The sequence below is a fragment of the Vicugna pacos genome, chromosome 16, assembly GCF_048564905.1.
Source record: "Vicugna pacos chromosome 16, VicPac4, whole genome shotgun sequence".
Lineage (NCBI taxonomy): Eukaryota > Metazoa > Chordata > Mammalia > Artiodactyla > Camelidae > Vicugna > Vicugna pacos.
Window position 1 is genome coordinate 51,364,099 of NC_133002.1, and position 17,535 is coordinate 51,381,633.

At 51.3% G+C, this 17,535-nt stretch overlaps 1 protein-coding gene across 1 annotated transcript; it reads right to left on the minus strand.

Annotated features, from left to right (window-relative positions):
• Positions 1-450: 450 nt before the first annotated feature.
• On the minus strand, positions 451-11,640 carry CACNG1 (calcium voltage-gated channel auxiliary subunit gamma 1). The gene is made up of 4 exons (XM_072940080.1): positions 11,405-11,640; positions 2,947-3,021; positions 1,658-1,795; positions 451-1,150 (listed from the first exon to the last, which is right to left on the minus strand). Exons 1-4 carry the CDS (start codon positions 11,637-11,639, stop codon positions 924-926), a joined length of 675 nt encoding a protein of 224 aa, XP_072796181.1. The 5' UTR covers position 11,640; the 3' UTR covers positions 451-923.
• Positions 11,641-17,535: the final 5,895 nt, after the last annotated feature.

The window sequence follows — 17,535 nt, forward strand, 5'->3', positions numbered from 1 at the left end:
GCGTGTCTAGCTGCTAAGCCTCACTTCCTGATGTTCTTCAGAACAGAAGTGCAGCGTCCAAAATCACTTGTAGCTGCTCGGCCGGAGTGCTGTGTTAGCGTTCAGATGCCTAGCATGCCGACGGCTCCAGAAATAACCCTTCCTTATTTTTAACACCCTTGCCTAGTCAGATGGCCTCTGGTTTTTCCCAAAGACCATCCCAGGTCCCAGAGATACAAATGGGAATTCGGAAACTCTAGGTCTCATTCGTAAACCAGACCCTCCATCTCCCCTCATCCACACTAAAGTCCTCAACACACTCTGGGGGACCTGCCTTCCTTTCTCCTGCCGGGTCATAGGGCCCCTGGGCTGTGGTCCTCTGCAAGGCCAAGGAAAAAGCAAGTTTTCAAACAGTTTTTATTTCAAACCACAGTAAGATTCCACCTAGTTAAAAAATACTTCTCAAGTCTCCCAGAAGCCAAAGAGCGGACATTCAGGTCACCGGGAAGGGTGCATCTTGTCACTGAGAAGGAGAGAGGGGCTGGCTATTTACACAGGCAGACACCCAGGACTGGTACATATGCACAGGGCATGCCTCTAAGGCTACAGAGGACAATCGGAGCTGGCTTATCAAGGACAACTGGCCCGGTGGGGACAACCTGGCACTCCAGTGGAAGGTCAGGATTCTCAAAACACCTGTGTACCCCCTGGCCCTGCCTCCCTCCCACCTTGGTCAGGTCTGGCTCATGTCCACCTGCTGGATTCACAGAGGAGCCTGTCCCAGCCCAGAGAGGAGTTCAGAGAAGGGAAGCAGCTGCGGTTGTCACAGAGGGGCAGGTGGGAACAGGGGAGAAGTAAAGCTCCCACCTCCTTTCTAGAATGTTCCGGGCTGGGCTCAGCATCCTGAGGGGAAAGCCTCGAGGGTCTCTGGGTCCCCTGGGGGGCTAGTGCTCGGGCTCGGCATCCATGCAGGACTCCCAGGGGTTCTGGGGCATTCGCGGCAGGGAGAAGAGCAGGAGGGCGAGGCCGCCGAGGAAGAGGAGGACGAAGGCGGCGCAGGCACAGGCGAAGGACCAGGAGTAAGAGTACTCGATCCAGACAGTGTCCTCGCTGTCGATCATGCGCTTCACCGACTGACGCATGACCTCCACTGAGACGAAGATGCAGAGACCTGAGGGCAGAGCCGGACTCTTAGGGCCCTGCACTCCATGCTGCAAGCCCCCGCGGCCTTTGCCTCCCCCCCCCGCCCACTCCCCCCACCCCCCCCAGAAGCCTTCACTGCATCTGCTGGGGCTTCCGCACCGGGTCAAGGTCAAGACCCAGCCTCTGGGTGGGGAGAATGGCCCTGAGATTGAAGTTCCAGTTGAGAATCTGCCAAAGTGACCCCTTTGCCTTTAACCGCCTTTCATTCCTTCATTTGTTAGTACTATTTTAAAAATTAATTTTAATTTTTGTTATTAATTAGCATCCTCACTGCCTTGAGGATTGTCTTAGTAAGAAATGGACAAACTGCCAAGATCTGCCCTTACTCCTGGCACGTGGCCAGTGGCTGAAGCCCTGATCAGGTTTGCCCCTGGCTGGAGCCTAGGAATTTCCAAACCCAAATCCCAGGCGATGTGGGAATGGGGTCGAAGCATCCCCCGGGACCCCAGGCATAGGGACAGGGGCCCCATCGTACCTGCAAAGGCATAGAACATGGATGCAGGCCTCAGCAGGTAATCCCGCTTCTTCCTGAAGGACAGGAGCACACAGATGGTTCCCATGATGACGAAGCCGAGGCTGAAGATGGCGATGGCGGCTGCCGAGATGCTGTACTCTGCGACACACGAAAGGGCAGAGATGGCCCCCAGGAGCCTCAGAAGGGGCTCATCCCTTGGACCTTTTGTCACTGCTGGCTGTGCCCGCAACCAGGTTAGTGACTGTACCACATTCTATCTTCCCACTTCTTGGATGAGAACACTGAGGTCCAAGAGATGAAATCACTCCCTCAAAGTCACATAGTGGATAAGGGGTGGGGCCAGGACGTTCGCAGGACCTCATTCCTTCCCCCAGGTCTTCTAGGCACTAAACTGAAGTTCCTCCCTCCAGGGGCAGAGGCCTTGGAAGGAGGTGGGAGATTTGTGGCTGGAGACCTTTCTGGAACAAAAGCCTTCCTCCAAGTGACTGGGAAGAAGGCAGCACTCAGGTTGGGGGTGGGCTGTCCCTGGACTGGTAAGCAGCCTCTGGGAGGATGGCAGAGGGTGGCTTATTACGGATCTGGGTGCGGGAGAGAATCTATGTGTTTCAGAATATGTGCATGTGTGTTTGTGTGTGTGTGTATGTGTGTATGTGTGTTTGTGCATGCGTGTATGTGTGCGTGTGTGTGCGTGTGCGTGTGTGTGCGTGTGCGTGTGTGCACGCCCATGCCATGTGCAGTCATCTGTACATATGCAGATGTCGGGCTGTACTCAGGCCAAGGGGATGCACCCAAATCCCATGGTTCCCAGGAGGCTCCCAGGGCACGTGTCCTCCTGTGGTCCTTCACACATCTGCCCAAGTCCCTGCCTCTGGTTCTCAGGGAGTGATTTATAGGTGCGGGAGGGATTCAGATGCCCCACTGACTCTGACCCACCAGCCTTGAAAACCATCACAGGGACCTTGCATCCTTGTTGCAGTTTCAGAGCTCCTGTTACGGCAGCTTCCCTTCGGCTCCGTGGGAGAATGTATGCTTCCTGCCATTTGGGAGCCTACCAGGAAACCTCTCTTTTACAGACTCGCCCAAGCTCTGATGTATGGTTGCTGGGATGCCTGGAGATGGGGTGCCGCCGACTCCAGAGCACAGAGGGTGACGGGGCTCTGCATCAGGAGGGGCCGCTTGTCACTGAGAGCCAGGACGTTGGGGCTTTTGTGCTAGATGATTTTCTGGCTCAGCAGCGTGTGACGGAAGCCACTTTTCCTCCCCCTCCCTGCTCTCCACCACGGGCTCACCTTTCTGAGTGGTGACTTCAAAGATCTCCGAGCTCTCGCCTGGGTTGAAATGCCTGAAGTAGGAACAGTTTTTCTCTGCAAAGGAGGGAGACAGCCTATGAATTGAGAGAAAGGGCCTGCAGCTGGGGCAGGAGCTTGGCCAAGAGAAGGTGGGTGTGATCCCCCTGGAGCGAGCATGAACGGTGCTTCTGGTTGGTTCTCGGCTCCCCAAACCCTGACTCTGGGCTGAAACAAATGTCTTTCTCTAACCCTTACACCAAAATTTCAGTAGGAAAGGGGGTTGTGTAAGAGGCCAGGAGCTGAGGCTTTGAGTCCACTGTGGGTACTGAGCCCATTAGGCAGATAGGGGAACTGAGGCCCAGAGCTCAAGTTGTATTTTAGCGGGTGCAGGACATGTGGTCAACCAAGGGCCAAACAGTGATTCTCAGCTGGAGCTGATTCTGCCCCCAAGGTGCCCTGGGCAATGTCTGGAGACATTTTTGGTGTCACATCTGTGCAGGATGCTGCAGGCATCTAGGGAGTGGGGCCCCAGGAGGCTGCTGGAGATCCTACAGTGCACAGGACAGCCCCTACAACATAGAATTATCAGTAGTGCTGAGGCAGAGAAACTGTGGATTCCATCCAATCGAGAGCTGAGTTTCTTATCAGCATCCAGACCCACCCTGAGGCCCTGGGTGTGACCTGGAAAGCGAACAGTGCTTTTCAAAAACTTTCCAGGAGATTCTGATGCTCTGCCAGGTTGAGCAGCCTGGCTCCAGGCCCCCTTAAAATGCCCCAAAGTGGGCTTTTCTAGGCGGACCATCTAGATGGACTTGGGTGCATGGTAGAGAACTTTTAATCAAGGGCCAAATGTGTCCATCAAATCATTTCATTAGGCCCTCGACACCTGTGTCCACACGTGCAGCCCAGCTAAGACCTCCCCAGGTGAGCTGCTTGGCCCACCTGACTAGTGTCAGAAAAGCCATAGTTGATCTGCGTGGCACTAGGACCAAAAGTCTGGATTTGATGGGGAGGTGGGGCAGAGGGAAGGACTCAGAACAAAAAAATTCACACTGATTTTCAATATAATTTCTCTTCTGTTTTTTCCTCCTTTAATCTCTTTTGTAATCAGGCATACTATAAAAATCAAAGGATAGTCTTACTGCTTATTAAATACAGTTTAATGTTCTTTACTCCTGATTTAGAAAGTAGATGAATGGGTTATTGGATGCTATTTTGCTTTCTTAAGAAAAAACTAAATTAGGTTGCTTTTTATTTGTGTGAGGCCCTTCATTGAATTCTCTCTTTCCGGTGGCTCCTTGAACCTCAGTAGGACATCTCCACTCCTAGTTTAGAGGGCACCTAGTTTGTGCATTCATTTCTTCACCTTCAGCCTACATTTAAGTTGTCCCCAGGTGAGTGATGCCTCGTTTCTTTTGAAAACACACCCGAGGGGCTGCTAAAGTCAGAGCTTTCACTGAGGAGCCGGCTTCCTTCTATCTGACCCGTATCACCTTCTTGCCACTTAAGCCCGTGGCCTCCCACTCTCTCACCCTCGCCCAGTGTCAGGGTTCCTGTCGCTCCCCCAGTGGAGAAGGAAAATGACCCCAGTAGACGGAGCCTGGTTTGGCGGCAGGAAATGTTCCATGAGGTAAACAGCCCTCTCTTTGAGCTTCTATATTTAAATCACTTTCCTTTTGAACCAAGGTACCTGGGGTGCCTGACTGCCGCTGGTGATGTCAGACTTGCTGCTGCTTCTCCCTCGCAGCTTCTGGTGCTATTTTAAAGCATAATGCAACCCTCTTATATTTGTTAGATTATTAACTATAGATTCTCTTAAATCCCTGCTTCAAAATGGCCTGTGCGACGTCGCAGGTCTCCAAGTGTCTCCCTCTGGACAAAGGAACGATTTCTGTCTCATTCTTTAAGGGCCAATTTCGGTTGTCAGTGAAAACCTTCTGAAAAGAATTGACTGAATTCAAGTGTATTTCACGGTCAGCTGCCTCCTGACTGCTTGCAAACCGTTGAGTTAAAAGCCTCTGGAGCAGAGGGCCTGGAGATGAAGGCCGGCCCAGGGCCTGGGCAAGGCCCAGCCGCCTGGCAGTTCTGCGTGGCTGAGGCGCGTCCAGCACAGGTAGCGTCTGGGTTGTCAGCCCCCACCCGGCTCCATTCTGGACAGGCCGCTGCCGCTGGGTCCTGGCATGAAAACTGCCTTAGCTCAGGCCACAGCGGGAGGCTGCATGCCTGCAGAAGCCAGTCTGCAGATTCTGGAGGGATTTTTCCCCTCGGTGGCTCCCCTCCCTCCCCTTCCCTATTAAATGCTTTCACACATGGGGGCTGGGGTGGAGGGAGCCCAGTAGGTGGGGCTCCCACTCAGGGCATCTGGAAGTCTCAGCTTTTCTTTGACGTGCTGAACTGAGGATGGATGGACCGACCTCGTCCCCTCTCTTGGACTTAGCACATGAGGAAGGCCACTGTCTTCTGCACTGGACCAGGAGAAACGTCCACTCTGTGGCTGCCCACTGGACACTACACGCCCCTTTGTGGTCCCTGATGGCCTCAGCGTGGGCTGTCAGACATGGCCAGTACCCACAGAATGCTCATTCAGGATAAATCAGTTCGGGCATCTGCCAGTGTCACTCAAGAATTGCCCAGGGTCCTGTGGAGAGGGGCAGATCCCGGGGCCCTGCCCCTTTGTCTGGGCAAACTGAGCATCAGGGGCAGCTTGAAAAGGGAGGACACTTGAGATGGGCCCTGTATGGGCCACTCAGTCACTTAGTCATGGGTAGGGGGCTTGGAGGGGAGGGCAGGTGACGGTTCTGTGCAGACTGTGCAGATGATTCTGATGCCCCTCTCTGCCTCTCTGATGCCCCTCCATGCTCCCCCTGCCTGGCCTCCATCCTACTTGCACAAAGCTCAGGACTTGCAGCTTTGCCTTGCTGATCTCCAGCCCCTTACTGCATAGAGGAAGCAAGAGCTATGGACCAAGTCAGCAGAGATACCCAAGCCAGGGTGAATGATGATCTGGGACCATAATTAGGAACTCTGAGGTTCCCCAGCCTCCTTTGTCTCTGCAAATGACTCACAGTAATTTTAATATTTGTATTTCTTTTTTTCCCCTGTATTTCAGAAATGTCCTACCAAGACTCAGTGGTCTAAAAACTTTAAGTTGGTTATTCTTTAAAAAAAATATGGTGAACTCAGTTATGGGGCTTGACTGGGGTTGGAGCATTCAGGCTAACCAAATACTCTAAGAGAGGGACTATCTACGCAGAACCATATCTGTGCCAGTTTCAAAGAACTAGAACAGAAGGCACATTTAACTCCAAGCTGAACTTGAGTTAATATAGATCTTTCTCTGATAGTTGGAACAGCTTGTATGATTAAGGGATGCCTCTGGGTTATCACTGAGAATGTATCACTGTATTCAATGCTGGTGGATGCAGACTTTGATATATTTTAAAATGCCTTGTTGATTTGCACAAAACCCAGAGAACAAGTGCTGTAAGAGTTGGAAGAAATGTTCCACCCACTTGTTACTTGCATCGATGCCAGGGTTGTCTTCACCCGTTTTTTTGTAGAAGAAGTTCTTGATGTTCCTGATAGTGGTTTCTCTGTGCTGTCCACCCCCACCCCTCTGAGTGAAGACTTTTATAAAATGGGCTGGAGAAATCCTCGGGACCTGACCCCAGAGCTTCAGAGCATTGCTGTTGTACGGGGGACAAGCCTAGTTATGGCTGGAGTCTCCGGCACGGACTCCTCTGGATGGGAAAAGGGGCATCTGAAATTCTTGGGTCACTAGCATCATGTTCTTTCACATGGCCCCAGTCCCTGCTCCGAGCACTGGAAGAGAAGATGGGCCACTAGGGAAACTGGGCACTGGGGCAGGCTGCTGCCTTGCGCTAAAGAGGCAGAGCCTGAAAGAAACGACGTTCCACCTGGACCAAGGGCAAGAGATGACCTTTCTGGGAATTCACTTCGACCTTCAGAAAGACAGCTACTTCTGACAGCTGGGGAATCCCCTGCTCTCATTCTGGAGACATTGAAGTTGACCTCAGATGTAGATGCTGTGCGTGGCAGCCCTTCTGGGACTCTTGGTCGGTAAAAAGAACCAAATCAGACAGTTGGTGTTCTCAGAGCCTCCAGCATTCCATGGCTGAATGAGACCTTGAAAGCTCTCCTCTACTGCACCAGCTATTGCAACAGCTCTAAACCATGTCATGTCAAAAGCTGGTCTCTGATGTGTTTGCCTGGCTCAGCAGCTTCTGGGAGTGGTGTTTGTATGTACAGCGGAGGGTTATGGGAAGGGACCGGAGAGGAAAGAGGCTCTGGATTTGAAATGTGGGTGTTGAACTTCTACTTGTTAGATGGCTGGCCTTCGGAAGGCCACTCTGAGCCTCAGTTTTCCCTCATGGAGAAGGAGAATCTCCTGTAGAATCAGAGCCTCCTCATGGGGTTGTTGTAAAGTAGCATAATGTAGCAACTAAGGTGAATTTTAGGGGTGCGAGTCCTGGCTGTTCTGCCGTGGCCATTGTGTGACCTTGGTCAAATGACTTAACTTTTCTGTGCCTCGTTTTCTTTATCTGCAAGATTGGATGATGATAATAGTATGGAGCTCCTAGAGGATTTTGTGAGGATTATATATGACTATATATATATATAGTCATATATATATGACTATATATATATATATATATATATATATAAAACATCCCACTGCCTTCTGGCCTCCGTGGAAAGATAAACTATTTAATCTTATTAAGAATTCCTTGTATGTAATGAGTCACTTCTTGCTACTTATGAAATTCTCTGTCTTTATCTTTCAGTGGTTTGATTATGATGTGCCAGGTATGGATTTATCCCATTTGGAGTCCATTAAGCTTCATGGATTTGTGGATTAATGTTTTTCATCAAATTTGAGGAACTTTCAGTCGTTATTTTTCACATATCCTTTCTTCTTCTCTCTCTCTCTTTCACTCCTCTTTTTCTGAGACTGCCATTATGCCTAGGTTGGTAAATTTGATACTGTCCCACAGGTCTCTGAGGCTCTGTTTATTTTTCTTCATTCTTTTTTCCCTGTCTGTTCCTCAGATTAGCTAATCTGACTTGAACTATCTTCAAGTTCACTGATTCTTTCCCCTGTCTGCTTGGATCTGTTACTGACCCCTAGTGAGTTTTTCATTTCAGTTATTGTACCTCACGACTCTGAAGTTTCTATTAGGTCTTTAAAAAATAATTTCTATCTCTTTATTGATATTCTCCATTTTTTGAACTGTGATTCTAATCTTTATTTTAGTTTTTTAGACATGATTTCTTTCAGTTCTTTGTATCTAAAATAGCTGATTCAAAGTCCTTATCTAGTAAGCTCGATATCTGGGCTTCCTTAAGGATCTGTTGGCTGCACCCTCCCCCACCCCATATATGGGCCACATTTTAAAAAATTCTTTGCATGTCTTGTAACTTTTTCAATTTAAAATTTAAAACTGGATACTTAAAATAATATAATGCAACAAACTCTGGAAATCCGATTTCCACTCTTCCCCAGGGTTTGTTTCTGTGCCTCTTTGTTATTGTTGCCTGTTGAGTGACATTTCTGAATTAAGTTTGTAAAGTCTGTATTCTTCATCATGTGTGGCCACTGAGATCTCTGCGCAGTTAGATTTCCTAAAATGCTTGGAACCAATACATCTCCCAGTCTTTACTGAGGGGGGCTCTGTGCTAAGTGCTAAGTAAAGAGCTAAGCACTCAGCTGAGTAGTCTATATTTCTGCCTAAGCCTTCAGTTTTTTTGTTTTTGTTTTTTTACCACACAGCTCAAGATAAGCCAGAGATAAAAGTTCTGGGCCTTCTCAGATCTTTCCTGTGCACACATATAGCACTGTGGATGCACATGGCCTCTTAAATTCCCAGAAGTATGCTAAAGCTTTTCAAAGCCTCCCATTCCCATTCTCCAGCTTTTTTTGGTTAGCCTGTTGTTTGCCCTAATTGTTATCTACTGCCTTAGGCAGTCACAGTATTAAACAATTGCTTCTAATTGTTTTTGACAAATGCCTCTTGGGAAAAAAGACTGCTTCCACTGGATGAGCTCAGAGTCAGGTCGAATAAAGGCAGTCTTGCAGGTGGGGACTTCCAGGGAACCACCAGACAGATTAAATAATGATAGTTCTCTGGGAATGAGGCTTTGAAAGAGATCCCGTCCTGTTCTGTCCTCTCTGGTGGCTACCGTGCTGCTGGGTTTCAGTGTGATGGCAGGCTGTTGGTTTTCAAGTCTATCACGGAGCTGGGGAGGGGAGAATTGGATTAGGGCAAGTTCGGGTACCACGAAACTCACTGTAGTTACTTAGATTCACCCATTTTTCTTGAATAAGCACTTGCTGGATTGCTGCAAGCCTGGTTAACTTGAGAGTTCTGAAAAAGTTTATTCTGACCATTTTGGCCACTGTGCTCATTGGTTTTTTTGGAGAAGAGGATATTTGAAGGTTCTTACTCTGTCCTTCTTTATTTTTGATGTCATCTAAAGTTATGTTCATAAGGCACTTAAAACAATGTCTGGCAGACGGTGCTATATTTGTATTTGTGGTTGGTGGTGGTGTTAATAAACAAGAGAACATACATTCTTCCTTCCAGAAAAGAGAGATCTCACAGAGCACAGGAAAGTTGGATGGGACAGGAAAAACGTGTCCACTGGCAGAGAAAGGAGAGGGAAGAAGGCAGGAACACACTTTGGAAGCTTGTTGTGGGTAAGGCAGTGCCACAGGTATGGAAGGTAGGATCCACTCTGGACCAGGATAAGACGGCATAGAGATAGACTCTGCTCAGGCTCAAGGCCAAGCCATGCCTGCTCATCCCCTGTGGCTGGCCCAGTCGCCTCCCACCAGTCTGTCTCTCCTTGTATAGACTCACCTCACTTCCCTGCTCATCTGCTCTGAAAAATCACCAGGCTTTAAAAGGCAGGTGCCAAGGACAGGTGGGCAGGCCCATTACAGTGTGTTCCCATGCATGGTACCTGGAGAATCTGCCCAGCCCTGCCCCACCCCGTCCCCGGGGAGAGCTGGGTTGGCTGGATGCTGCGTCTGTTTATGGGTGTGCTCAGCCGTGGCTGAGGGGCGTGGGCGTCTGGGCTATATGATACCCTTCAAGCACATGGCCATGCCTATTAAACCCCCCAGGCCTGGGACTCAGTGTTTCCAAGACAGCTGGGTATTTACGAGTCTTCTGAGCGTCTAGTGTGTGAGCAAGGCAGGCATTTCCTGGAGCCAGCAGGAAGGGAAGGAAGAGGAAGGACAGAAATGGGAGGAATGGGGTTTGGGCTACTTTGTCCCCTACATGCTGCAAGATCTTTGGGGACTTAGCCATGGCTTCCTTAAAGGGCAAGTGTCAAGGAACACCCAGTCTCATAACAGAGGGAATAATTCTGAAAACCAGATGGGATGCCACACTCACCCTGGTCCACTGCCACCTTGGAGTGACATTTGTAAGCACTGGAAGGGACTTGATGTTGCTGAGCCCAAGCACTGTATTTCACAGGAAGAAGCAGAGGCTGTGATGGGCTTTGTCGACCCCCCAGAGTCACTTAGAGCGGGTTGTGGGCAAGGCCGGAGCAGAGCCCAGCCTCTGATTTCCCACTCAAGGCTCAGCACATGCTCCATTTGCTATGAATGCGGAGGGCTCCACGCTTGCAGAATAGACCAGTCACCTTAATACCAGGTGTTCTTGACAAAGAACCTCACCCTCCATGGGTGGTTCACGCACGTGGTAGGAATTCCAGGAAGGCATGTAAATCATAGTGGAAGGAAATGCTTTCTAATTCCGAAGGGGTCCTAGCTAAGGGAGGATGTGCAGAAGGACCCACAGTGCTGACAAAGTCAGGTGGCTCATCTCCAGCCAGGTCCTGCCTCACATGTGACTGGTGCTGTGGCTCAAGGCCCGGCTCCCTGGAGGGAGTCTCCCCTTGGTTTGGTGCTCTGCCCTTGCCGACTGGAAATTCTTAATAGTAATACCAAGGAGTACTGCGTTTTCATTCTGCACAGGGCCCTGTAAATTCTCTAGCAGATCCTGTCTACACCCCAGCCTGGAGGCTAGAGAATGACCCACCTCCCCGGGCCCAGGGGTCCCTGCCACCTGAGGACACGAGGCCTATCTTCAGGGAGAGGAGCCAGGCACGCCCCAAAGCCCTTGTCTGGTAGATCCATGGTCTCTTTCTTGAGCCTCCTGCCCACCCATCCAGACCTCTGCTCTGAGTGAAGAGCCCCGAGCCCCAGCAAGACAGAAGTAGCTGGAGACAAAGGTGCTCATTTTACAACCCGGCTCTGGCCAGCAGCACCACCTCATGCAACTCAGATCCTCTTCCCCCGGGTGTGGAGGGCCGGGCCCAGCTCTGTTCTGACGCAGAGACTCCTGCCCTCTTTCCCACAGACAACTTTTCCCCAGGGACGGGAAGGGCAGGAGGCAGGGATAGGGGACAGAGAAGGGTACGTTACCCCCAGGCAGGGTGATGGGTCCGCAGCTCTTGTCCTTGCTGTGGCCGACGAAGATCCGCTTGGTGCAAATCCGCCAGAGGCCAAAGTGGGCCGCCTCGCAGGTGGCATTGAGGTGCTCCACGTGGGGGCTCAGCACGGCCCAGTGGTCGGTCACCACGGCCACCAAGGCCAGTGCAATACCCACCAGGATGCAGAAGAGGGTCACACGGACCTTCAGTGCTTTGGTCTGGGACATGGTGGTCACGGAGGGGTGGGTGCTCGGGGCAGTGTCCTCCCAGGCAGGTGGCGGCTGGGCTGGGGTGGCAGCAGTAGTTATCGAGCCAGGAAGCTAAGTTTAGTGTGCCCGGCCGCGCCAGAGTGGGCTGGCCTTGGGCTGAGGGACACTGGACGGGGCTGAGCAGCTGCCCAGACGTGTCAGGGGCCTGAGGGAGGCTTCTATTAATGCACTTCTCCAGGCGAAGCCTCGAGAACAGCGTCTCCTCGGGTTTCAGGTTTTCTTCCCCTCCTGGAGGCAGAAATAGGCTAGGGTGGGGCAAGGAGAGAAGGCTCTAGATGGAGACTGGAGACCGTCCATGGAACGGCAGCACAGGGTACCCGAGTTGGGAGGGGGCAAGGGGCAGGCAGCGGGGACGCCAGGTGTGCAGGCATCTTCCTGCTCCGGGCGGAAGGGCAGGGACCCGGGAGGACGCAGGCTGCGTAGCCTCTGTCCTAACACTGGGCAGGCCGGTCACCAGGGCAGGGTGAATGTCCCCTGGGGTCTGGGATCCAGGAGCCTGCCAAGGGACATCTCAGGGATGCCCCGCCCAGGGCCCCTGGACCCGACTGCCCAGGCAAGCGCTTTAGACCAGAACCCCACCCCGTCCCTCAAACTGCAGGAAGATTTCCTGTGGTTCCTGGGCCTGGCATCACCCAACACTGTGCCCAGCATGAGAACGTATTTCCTTTTCAGTTCCCTTCTCATCCCTCCAGCACCTTTCTGATGCCTGTGAATCAAAGAATAGCCTGGCAGGGACCAAAACTCCAGCTGGATTTGACTGTAGTTCTGTTCTCATTATACCGTTTTAGTTTTACCTTCTATTAATGGCAGGTAATAAGGATTTTCTGATTATATTGTCATTTACAAAAGAAATATACTTACATAAAAAAGAGCAGAAATAGGCTGATTTCTGTGACTATTAAGACAGGTGACTATTAAGAGGTTAATGGGTGCATGGATACAGCAGAGGCATATGGGAGTTTGAGACCACTGTGTGAGGGTCCTGCCTACCCCCATGCACGCCCCCCTCCCCACTCCCCAGGCGAGTACTCCAGGCTGGGAACCCCTCTACCCCTCTAGGTTCTGTATTGCCTTTCTCAGTTCACCAGGGGCCTCTTTTGTGATGTATCCAAGAGGCTGATGCATGGCCAGAAATAGACCCCTGAGCTGGGCAGGGCTTTGGCCTTTAAAATCCTGGCTTCAGGTTGACACGGCTTACAGAAGGGCTGCCTGAGTAGGGAGAAACACTCAGGGGTCCAGCCTTGGAATCTCAGACTGTTAATTAATAACAATGACCATAGTAAGAGCTCAACTTCCGGGAGTGCTTACTATCTGCCAGGCACTCTGCTGAGCCTTTCCCCATCATTGGAGCTAATCTTCACACCAATCCATGAGGTCAGTACAACTATTACTCCCATTTTACAGATAAAGACACAGAGGCTCAGAGACATGAAGGAGCTTGTCCGAGGTCACCCAGCAGGTAAATGGTGAAACCAGGTTTCAGAACCCAGAGCCCAAACTTCGTAACCAGTGGTTCAAGATCTATTGTGACAGTAGGAGAGGGAAAATGTCTTTGTCTTCCACCACTTTTAAGTTCTAGGCTCAGGTCCATCTTTTCTAAAGACAAATTAACAAGAGACAAGCATACAAATTAATATAAGTTTTATGTGGCATAGGAGACTTCATGAAAAATGAAGACCTAAAGAAACAGTTAAACCTGTGTCTTTTTTTCTGAGCAGCATATTTATTGTATTAACTTAATTTTTTTCCCCGACAAGAAAACATATTCATTATAAAAATGCAACCACATTCTTGCATATGGAGGAGAAAAGTGACACTTACTCTTTCTGTATGCCTTCTCTGTAACCTCCCCCACCCCCGCCTCATCCAGGGATAAACAGTTAATGATCTAAGGCAGAACGCTTTAATACGAGGTGTGATGGAGAGTGGAAAAATACAATAGGACAAAAGGATCTGAGCTGAGGGCAGGAAACTGGGGGGAAAAGAAGGTCTGTTCATTCAGATTCCTCTGCATTTGTGAAACGGTTGCTGCTTTCTTCCAGGTACAAGGAGGGCACCTCTCTCGTGAGAGTCTTATGACCTGGTTCAGGGGCGGGTCAGAGAGTCCTTCCTGCACCTGCCGTTCCTCAAATTCCTTCAGCTGAACGTATGCAACACACCAAGGAAAATACACAGTATTTTGAGGCAGCATGTCCTGAAACCCGTCATGACTGATGAAGGGACCCTGCAGCCTAGAGAGAGGACGGCATAAGCCAGGACCACCCGGTGAACAAGCCCCAGGGCTGAGACCTCGCGACTCCGGCCCCAGGCTGGCCTGAGAGCAGTTACAGCTGAACTTCCCCGGTACAAGCCTCCGCACCCAGATAGCACCTCCCCACAGCTTCTCTCTGCACCTTCCTCATCTCTGCCCCCTCCTCTCCTTCCCCGCACCCCCTCCCCAACCTGTCACTACCCAGTGACTTGCTGATGCCTGTCACCACCCTGCTTCAGCTCAGAGAGTGACTCTGTCTCCAGGCAGGTGGGCCTTCCCCATCAGGGACTCTCAGAAGCTGGGACATGACACGTGGCCTCAGCCCCCTCCCATCACCCGTGTGAGCCCAGCTTCAGGGGCCAGGCAGCTGGAGGTCTCAGGGGGCACCGGGTAGCCTGAGGCAGACCCACCGTGTGCCAGGCAGCATCTGGGGAGCAAAAAGAAGATTCTTGTGTTTTATGACAGAATATCTGGAAAGAAGCGATTTTAAGTTTAGCACTACAGGTAAACGTGGTGTCACTTGAAGAACTAAAAATGAATTTCCTGGTGTGATGGGTAGGGGTGGGCCTCTTGGCCCGTCCTGTCCCAGGAGCCCCTGAGGGCCTCTGAGAGTGTCCCACAGGGGTGGGGGAGCCTGGCCCGCGTGTTGTGCTCAGCCTCAGCGGCCGCCACAACACAGGCCCATCAGAGGAGCCGACTGCGCCTTCCCTCCGTGGGGGGCGGGCCTGTGCCACGCGGGGGTCCTGAGTCCTCCGACCCTGCCAGCAGAAGCATGAAAGATTGATGGCCGCTTCCTTTTGAAGCAGACTTTGTGTAAATCTAGCATGAGGTCGGCAGCACCAGGAATTGCAGGCGAGTCTGCTCTCTCTGCTCGGCTTACTGGAAGCTCCTTCTAACAGACTGTCTCTGCTCCTCAAGGCCACTGTGGGGCTGTCTGCTCTGCTCCCCAGGGCCTTGCTGGCCAGGAAGGGGGCTCTGGGGAGGCTGGGAGCCTGGACTGGGTGACGCCAGCACCCTCCACACAGTCCTCCCCTTTCCCTGGGGAGTCAGGGAGGCAGGCATCTTAGGGAGTGGGGCCCGGATCTGCCCCAGGGTCAGATCGCTGCTCTGCTGGCCTCCAGCTGCGTGGCTTCCAGCAAGCCATCAACCCCTCTTCCCTCTAGGATTCCAGGGAGTCTGCTTGACCAGCTCAGCCTGTGCTGAGTGCTGTGGGCTGAGTTAGATCGCCCCTAAATGGCCCAACGTGATGGCATTTTCAGCTGAGGCCTCGGGAGGTAATGAGGTTTAGATGAGGTCAAGAGGGTGGGGCGAGACACCAGGGAGCTTGCTCGCTCTTTGCCACATGAGGACTCAGTGAGAAGGCAAAAAAGAAAAAAGCCAGAAAGAAGGCTCTTACCAGAACCCACCCTGCTCTAGGACATCCAACCTCCAGAACTGTGAAAAGATACATTTTTGTGGTTTATGCCACCCTGTCTATGGTCTTCTGCGATGGCAGCCCGGGTTGACTAATACAGGAAGCAGTCCGTCCAGGGGGGCTGTCACTATCACGGTTACTTATAGACTGCAGGTGGATCAGCTGTCTCTGATGGGCTGTAAACCTCTGGAGGGCAGAGACGGTGAGACTGTATAAGACTGTATTATGTACTCATTCTGGGTCCCCTCAGAAACCTCCGTGGATTTAAGCCCAGGGTCGGATCCTCATAAATGTTTATTAAATGATGGAAGGATGGATGGATGGACTGAAAGAAGGGGACAGAAACTCAAATAATTGACTCCACCAGATGACCCAAAGGACATTTCTATGTGGTTTAAGGCCACAGGGACATAAGAAATGCCAGCTAGGGCAGACCCAGGACAGCTTGGACCAATGGCTAAGTTGCTTCTAGGTGCTGAGGGACACCCCAGGAGGCCACCATCGTCACCTCTGTGATCAAGTCGGAAGGAAGACCTGGCATTTTCTATAGATGGTCTTCACAGTAGAGATGCCACACTCAGTGAATCGGGAGTTGTATTGCACACATTCAGACGAACCAGCTTTCATTTATCCCAAAGGACTGCTATTTTCCCAAGAAGGACCAGACATAATTAGGGGAAAGAAAACATCTCCCAGAGCCAAGGCCAGGGCACACCTGGGTGGGGGCCGAATGAACCCTTTGGCAATATGTGGATCTAATTTTGAGCTCAGGCTTAATTCGGCTGAGAAATGGCCTTGGGTGTGTGATCTTAACATACTAGAAAAAAACAGGATACCACCAACGGGTCTCAATCTATTTTTGCCCCTTCATCTCCCCTCTACACTTTCAGCTTGGATCTTCGGTCGCCAGTTCCAACCTGTGAGCTTCTACCTCTGTCCAGGGGACCCAGAACTCTTCCATCTTCAAAGTCAGTGACCCCATCGCTCTGACCTCTGCTTCCACGTCTCCTTCCCTGACTCTCCTCCCTCCCTTTTTCCCTTATATGGACCCTTGTGGTGACACTGGGTCCAACCAGATGATCCAGGAAAATCTCCCCATCCCATGATCCTTAATTTAATCCCATCTGTAAAGTTTCTTTTGCTCTGTAAGGGGACGTAGACACAGGTTCCAGGAATGAGGACTTGGACATCTTGGGGGCTGCTATTCTGCCCACCACAGGCGCTGACTTATGGTTTGCTTGAGTTTTTTCTGGCATCACCTTCTAGCTCAGGTGTAGTGATGGAGAAGATCGAAAGAGGGTTGGAGCTCTGCCAAGGAAAAGAGGCCAAGGGAACCGAGGGCAGTGGCAAGGGTGAGTTTCGATGCTGGTTTGCCATCATTTGTCTGGGCCTTCCTGCAGCCAGGAAGGATCAATATGTGAAAATGGAGAGGACAAGGCCCAGAAGGGCTTGGTGAGGTTGGAGAACAGGTGCAGTGGTGGGAGGTGGTGAAGGAGTTGGGAGCATTGGAAGCTGTGGTCAGAGGGCAGGACGATGGCCCTGAGGATTACGGGCTGGGGGGACAGTCAGGGGTGAAGACAAGATCCAGGATGGAGATGAAGGTCGGTGGAGGTGAGAAGGTCAGATGGTCAATGAAGGTGAGAAGGCAGGAGAGCTGTGAGACCAGGAGCCGGAGTGGTTGGCCCCAGAGATGTAGATGTGGTTCAGTTTGATGGTGGCAGGACTTTGGGGTACAGGGGAGAGCTTTCCGCCAAAGATGAAGCCCCTGATGACGTGAAGGAGTAGCCAGGAGATGCTCAGGAGATGACAGTGATGAGAAAGGGTTCAGGATGGCCTCCCAGGCCCTCGGAGAAGGCTTTCCCCCAGGACGGTGGGAGTGATGGTTTGGAACCTTATCTTTTTATCAGCCTCTAGGATAAAGCCAGGCCCGAGGTTCACAGTGGGAAGTCACCAGGTCTTAACCAGATGCCTCCCAAATATCCCAGCACTTTGGCCCCATTCAGACTCGGTTTAAGATCCGGAGACCCACATCCAGCAATAGTTAGATAACTGGTGGGATCTCTGTTTTATGCAATCATTAAAGGCTATGTTTCCGAGGAATATTTAAAGACATAGGAGGAGCCTCAGGATGAAAAACAGTGAACGGGGCATGATATTAAGCCAGGCCTCACGTACATTCGGGGACACTG